The sequence below is a fragment of the Artemia sp. Qi Xiang Cuo genome, chromosome 19 (assembly GCF_049724085.1).
Source record: "Artemia sp. Qi Xiang Cuo chromosome 19, ASM4972408v1, whole genome shotgun sequence".
Classification (NCBI taxonomy): Eukaryota; Metazoa; Arthropoda; class Branchiopoda; order Anostraca; family Artemiidae; genus Artemia; species Artemia sp. Qi Xiang Cuo.
The window spans coordinates 41,735,867-41,743,164 of record NC_142812.1 but is presented as its reverse complement, the minus strand read 5'-3'; the positions used below and the strand labels follow the sequence as shown (position 1 = coordinate 41,743,164).

The window sequence follows — 7,298 nt, the reverse complement described above, 5'->3', positions numbered from 1 at the left end:
GACGGTGCTATTTTCATTAAGATTCTATGACCTTTAGGGAATGTTTCCTCCTTTTTTTGAAAATAAGGCAAATATTCTAAGGGTCGTAACTTTTGATGGGTAAGACTAAACTTGATGAAACTTATATATCTAAAATCAGCATAAGAATCCGATTTTTTTATGTATCTATTGGTATCAAATTCCGTTTCTTAGTTTCGGTTACTATTGAGCCTGGTCGCCTCTTACTTAAGCTTATATATTTGAAACTTATTTATTACCTGAAACTTATATATTTGAAATCAGCGTAAAAATACGATTCTTGTGATGTATTTATTGGTATCGAAATTCCGTTTTTTAGATTTTAGGTTACTATTGAGCCGGGTCGCTCCTTACTCACAGTTAGTCACCACGAACTGCTTGATGCCAGAAGATAATATTTTGAGAAGAAGTTACACTCATGGTGATTTCCAAAACTCATATGTTATATGTTAAATCAGCGCTATTTGTGTTGTCGTGAGTGTTAAAAGTGAGAAAAGCGAAAAAGTTCATACAGCAGGACTACCACGCAACATGGAGAATTAGCGCTACCTAAACAATTCTGACAGATTTCTTTAAAGACTGCTAGATAGCATATGTGAATTTTCGTTTTGCACCTCTTAAACAACACTTTAAGCGCGTCTCCATTTGGCAGATTCTGCAAATCTGCACTGCCAATCTGCAAATTTTATTTCAATGGAGACTTCTTTTCCGTCTCCGTATTGGCAGTTGGCAGATTCTGCAACCTTCGACGTTGCTTTTTCTGCAAGATGGCAGAATCAGGGATAATGGAGATCAGACTTGGCGGATACAAAATAACTACCGGACAAATAAAAGACTTTTGTAAATATTCTCAGAAAAGAATTTTTTAAAGAAATTGTTGATGATTTATAAAAATGGGTAAAACAGCTAAAGATACAGAAGCTATAAAGGGTTCTAGAAAATGAACATCAGAAGAGGTGATTGTATTAATAGAAATATGGAAGGATTTTTATGAGCAACTTTCTTCAATGGCAAATAAAATTCTTATATGGGAGGAAATTGCAAATCTGATGGTTGATAAAGGCTATGAGAAGAGATCCCCTACAGATATAAAAATAAGAATTAGATACTTAACAGATCAGTACAATAGAGTGCGACCAAGATCTTCTGATACAGGGAAAGGTGGAGATGAAAAGCCAGCATGGATATTTTACAGTCAGGTGCATGAAATCTTAGGTAAGATTCTTTCTTAAACTTTTTATGGCTAATGATACCTTTTTAAGATTTTAGTGAAACTTGCATTTATAGGCATTGCTGCTTTGAAAAGTGTTTGCTCAGTCTCTTCTAAACCAAGAGCTGTAATACTGAAAAAAAGAAGCCTACCATCTCATCCCCTTTCAACACTATTTGTAAATATAATAGGTATCCTTGCCCCCCCCTCCACCTTAATGGGGCCAGGGATAAACCTAGGCTCTTTATAAAACTTTACAGGTTCTGTTGACTTTTACCAGGGTAAAAGGACACTTTACTAGGGTCTAAGACAGTCCCAAATCTCATACTTATATCTACAAAACTACGTATGTGCTTTGGCTGTATCTTACTGATTCTATTAGCAGCCAAAACATGGAAAATGAAGAAAAAACGGGTTTAAGAAAAACAGAAAAGTCAAAAACAATTAGGCTATGTTTCAGGTTGTAAACTATTGTGGGTAGGCTTTTGCTATATTTGTTATTAGTTAAAGTGTTTTATTTGAATTATGCTTAGCCTTCTAGTTATAATATCCAAAGACCTAAATTTCAAATTGCAGTTCACTGTGAGGTCCCTAGAAACTGACTAAAATAAAAATGTAGAATCTTGCAACCTAAAAAGTTGTTGGATACACTATCTAGTATTTAAAGTATTATTATGAATCTTTATAGTTATGGATTATCTGATTTTTTTATGATTTCTTTTGACTATGTTCTATTTTCAAATTTATCTCTAAGACTAGGCACCCCTGCCTCTACTTTCTAGAAGAAACTTTGTATTGGCCCTCTTAAACTTTTGTTGTAAATGGAAACTCTTGGCATTAAATTAACTGAATGACAGGGCAGAAAAAATTGCTGACAAATTTAAATTTTCTTGAATACCATATAAAAAAAAACCTTAGATATAAAAAAAATTCTGAGTCAAATATAAACAAATGAAAATCTTGTTCCTAATATGGCTCTGCAAATACAACAGTGACAGCTAATACCTTTTTGTTTGTGCTTTATAATTTTCAAATTTCTAGGAGTACGCCCAGCTTTCAATGAAGAAATTGCTGAGACACATGAAACATCAATTGAAGCAGATGTAGATGAAATGTTGGAAAACCATAATCAAGGTTAGTAATTAACTTGTACAGTATATATTTTTGGAGTGTTTTTCTTAATTTTTTCCCAGTAATTAGTTTTGCTGGGATCGATAAAAAAGAACTCCCATGGGATCTTTCAAATTCATAAATCTTTTCTAAGAAATGACTTTGGACAATTAGCTTGAATTGTGGTTGAATAGAACTATAGCTTCTGGAAAGAAAGGGGGTTCTTCTTATTGAGGCAATGGGATTCCAACTCCTGGCATGACTATGTATGGCCTAACATTGTTATTTTTAGAATTATAAATACAACGTTTTATTTCCTTTTTCAAACAAATTAAAAAATTGAAAAAAAGCAACAACTAAGAATGGAAATGATTAATGGCTGAGGTATTTTGTTTTTACCATAACAGACACAATGTTAGACACATTTCAAGACAGGTTTGCAGTACTATGAAAGGGTTTTGGTAAGATATGCAAAATATTGGACCTTTAAGCCACCCTCTTCTGTTGCCATGACTGCAATGAAGTCAAAACTTCCATTCCTGTTGGGAGAAGTCTGTAAAAATGATGCTTTTCTTGATTATATCCAAAACATCACAAGATTTATGGTAAATTGTGAAATATGTCCCAGGAGGGGAGGGAGTAAATGTATTCATAACTTATTTTTAATAAAAACTATTTCTATTCCTCCAACAAAAGATTTATACCAAATACAATATTTGCTAGTGAAAATCTCGTATCAAAGTTGACATTTTGAAACTTTTTAACTTGTTCTTTATATAAAAAAAACAAGATAGAATTCGAAATTGGACAAAGATCAAATTATGTAATTACGAGTTATATGCTTTTTTATATAGATCCAATGTTTAGCTAACCCCTCATATATATTTATATATGTGTATTTTCTGTTTAAGGAACTCAAAATGCAAATCCAGGGCCAAGCATTTCAAGGAAAAGACAGCTTAGCAAAGATGATACCAGTAAGTATATTCATGAAGTCTTACTAATATTAGTAAAGTAAAAATGACTTTGTTGCAAAAGCAATTGGTTCATTGCTCTAATATTTACATTCTCCCATCTTCATTTTTGGAAATAATATTAGATAGAGAATTGGAGAGTATTTTCCTCTTTTATTTGCTTCATAAGATACCCAGTAGTCAGCTAGTTGCCAAATCAATAGGTCAAATAGTGATAAAAACTCTGTTATTTATTTATTAACACAGGAAACGTAAGAATAATGCTGGTCAAATAGAATATATTGCACTTAAAGAAAAAGCCAAATAAATGACAAAGATAAAAAAAATACATTATTTGCTTCATAAGATACCCAGTAGTCAGTTACTTGCCATATCAACAGTCAAATAGTAATCAAAACTCTGTTTTTTATTTATTAACACAAGAAACATTAGAATAATGCTGGTTAAATAAAATATAATACACTTATAAAAAAAGCCAAATAAATAGCAAGGATAACAAATACATTATTTGCTTCATAAGATACCCAGTAGTCAGCTACTTGCCATATCAACAGTCAAATAGCAATAAAAAACCTGTTTTTTATTTATTAACACAGGAAATGTTAGAATAATGCTGGTTAAATAAAATGTAATGCACTCAAACAAAAATCCAAATAAATGAAAAGGATAACAAATACACAAACCACTGCTGATGAGATAAGAAATACACAAAACATTGATATTGCTGTATGGTTTGATAATTAAAATTGCAAAAAAAATGGCTGAACAGAAATTTATGGCTGAACACCATTATATTTGTCCAATTTTACAGGAGTATAATATTTTGGTGAAGAAATCAGTTCTGGTGAAGAAATCATTCTTGGGGTCTTCATAATTCATCATTCTTACGTAACAATTTTTGATAATTGCCAGGATCATGGCAACTTATCTTATGGAATTTAAAGTAAAATTAAAAAAACTGAGATATATTCTCAAGGATTTTTAGGGTAGCTGTATATTTTGAAAACCTTATTTTGTTTTTGTTTCAGAATACAGTTTTGAATATGTAAATAGGATAAACCTTCTGCTTATAATAGTTTTTACTTTTAAAACATGTCTGTAGGGGGGGGGGTGTTCCTTAAGGTTAAAATTGAAGAACAGCATATCTCTAATGAATTTTTTTATAATTATGCCCAAATCCTATTATTGAGCACCTTTTCACTCGAAACGAAAAAGAGTAAGGCATTAAAAAGGGGAGAGGGGTTGAAAATGCTGAAATTACAAAACTTGCACTGGAAATACAAGAAATACCAACATTTTCCTTTTTCTGTAGAATCTTTCTATCCTGTATTTACAAAAGACACTAAACTTTAAAATCAGTGGCCTGCACAATCATCCTGTATAATATATAGAAAAGGCACAAAACTTTAAAACCAGTGGCCTGTATTATTACCAAGTATAAAATATTATGCAAAAAAATATAGTTCCATAAAGGAGTAATCACTACATATTTTTTTTTCCTTTCTTTTTTTGTGACTTTCAAAAACATAGCAGAAAATAAAGAGGAGGTTCCTTATTGACGAAGCAGCAAAAAGTAATTCAGAAGCTTAGGGAAAGTGTCATTGTCAATCATCTATTTACAAAAGGCACTAAACTTTAAAATCAGTGTCCAGTATTATTACCCTATATAAAATATTATGCAAAAAAACAAAAATTAGTCCCATAAAGGAGTAATCACTACATTTTTTTTTCTTTCTTTTTTAGGTGACTTTCAAAAACATAGCAGAAAGCAAAGAAGAGGTTCCTTATTGACAGAACAGCAAAACCTAATCCAGGAGCTTAGGGAAAGTGAGATTGCAGAGAAGGAAGAGAGGAAACAACTCTTTTCTTCATTCTTTGAAACTCAAAAATTACTATTGGATGCTTTTACAAAAAATAGTGAAATTCTAGAGGAAATTTCAAAAGAAAGACAATCCAAAAGAAGTGTGAATAGTATGCAGAGCTGCCATCATCCCAAAATGAGCAATGTGAAGGTTCTTCAAACTAATTCTTGCAATTTGATGGATGATATTCATATCATTTCCTCTGCTCCCACAGATGCAAAGAGGGCAAATAGTGTTAACACAGTAAAACCAAAAATTATGATTATTAAAAAAGAGTAGAAATAACTGCTGCTTGTTTTTTTAATTGGTAAGCATATAACTGAATAGTTTTAGATGTTATAAAAATTAAGGTGAATAAAATATATTTTGTGATGGAAAATTTTGCATGTTCTCCTGGAATTAGGATCTCTTGCTTATAGGCAATTTGAATTTATATATTTATTTTTGTATTACTTAAAGCCAAGACAGTTTCATTTTAATTGGCATCTTAGGAGACACTTTTCTACACATAAAATGATGTTAAATCTCAGGCGGTAGAAAACTATTAATTTGACAGTTCCAAGGCAATAAATACTTTATCCCCATAGGTAAAACAACTTTTTAATTACCAAAATAACAGTTGCACTAAACAAAAATTAGTGACAGACTCTTGACAACTGAACTCACAAATTTATAGCCTTCTCTGGTTGCATTTCATGGGGTAGAAAACTAGTAATTTGACAGTTCTAAGGCAATAAATACTTTATCCCCATAGTTAAAACAACTTTTTAATTACCAAAATAAAAGTTACACTAAACAAAAATTAGTGACAGACTCTTGACAACTGAACTCACAAATTTATAGACTTCTCTGGTTGAATTTCATGGGGTTGAAAAGTAGAAATTTGACAGTTCTAAGGCAAATAAATACTTTATCCCCATAGGTAAAACAACTTTTTAATTACCAAAATAACAGTTGCACTAAACAAAAATTAGTGACAGACTCTTGACAACTGAACTCACAAATTTATAGCCTTCTCTGGTTGAATTTCATGGGGTAGAAAACTAGTAATTTGACAGTTCTAAGGTAATAAATACTTTATCCCCATAGGTAAAAAAACTTTTTAATTACCAAAATAACAGTTGCACTAAACAAAATTAGTGACAGACTCTTAACAACTGAACTTACGAATTTATTACCTTCTCTGAGCCCAAAAGTGACTCACGAAGGCTTGTCGGACATCAGATCCACTTGTAGAGACCCCCTGTTGACTTTCATGCAGGAGTATTCTAGGCTGTACTCCAATGACCTTGACACGGTTTACCCTGTGATTCTGTAAATGCCTTTCAAGGCCAGATCATTAATTTTTCCACTCCTGCAACACTTCAAAGTTCCTCACTGAGCAAAAATTATTAAGTGCTAAAGCTACTACACACACTTTATTTTCTGTCCCAAACTTAAAGTTTAAGCTATAAGCAAGCCTTGGAAATCTGGTTTTTACATGGCCAAATAGATTTTCAATGACCCTTCTTGCTCTGGACAACCTAAAAAAAGAATCTATTGCTTAAAAGAAACGGAAAAATAGCCCTGAAGTCTCAATATTTTTCTAAAAAAGCAAAAGAAACAGTCAAAACTTGAGTAATGGTTTCTTAATTTTAAACCTTGACTTTATGTTATTTTAGAACATAATATTAACAGTAAAAAAACAAAAAAAACAACTGAGATATAGTGAGGAAAAAGATTCGATAAGAGACACCAAGTTAGAATGAAGTTAAAACAAAAAGAAAATGAACAAAATTAAAAAGACATGTTCTTACAATCTAGAGCTTTGGATAAAATGTTTTACTCTATTTTTGCAGTACATGATTCTTTATAATGACCGGTATTAAAGGGAGATACCATCTTTTGCAAAATCATCTAAAATATCTTAGGGCATGACAAATCTAGGCACTGAAATAAAATTAACTTTCTTAAACATATTACACACAAGAGAGCTGGGTGGTTGGACACAAGCATCAGAGCATAAGACCTACAAGAGGGAGTTTCATAGCCTACAAGAGAAAGTGACACAGTCCAATGGTCCTAAGGTAAGGTCTGCACATATCACTGGGGTCCTTTATCTCAGATCAATTCATTGACTGGCAA

The 7,298-nt window shown here is 31.8% G+C and overlaps 1 protein-coding gene across 2 annotated transcripts; it reads left to right on the top strand.

Moving 5' to 3' along the window:
* The first annotated feature begins 1,028 nt into the window (after positions 1–1,028).
* Positions 1,029–6,335, top strand: LOC148940851 (uncharacterized). Of its 2 annotated transcripts, XM_089105285.1 has the most exons (4): positions 1,029–1,233; positions 2,270–2,362; positions 3,250–3,315; positions 5,056–6,335. In XM_089105285.1, the coding sequence occupies exons 1-4, from the start codon at positions 1,068–1,070 to the stop codon at positions 5,451–5,453; spliced, it is 723 nt and encodes a 240-aa protein (XP_088961411.1). In that variant the 5' UTR covers positions 1,029–1,067; the 3' UTR covers positions 5,454–6,335. The 2 variants fall into 2 exon arrangements, with proteins under 2 accessions (XP_088961411.1, XP_088961412.1); XM_089105286.1 differs by lacking the exon at positions 3,250–3,315.
* The last annotated feature ends 963 nt before the right edge of the window (positions 6,336–7,298 follow it).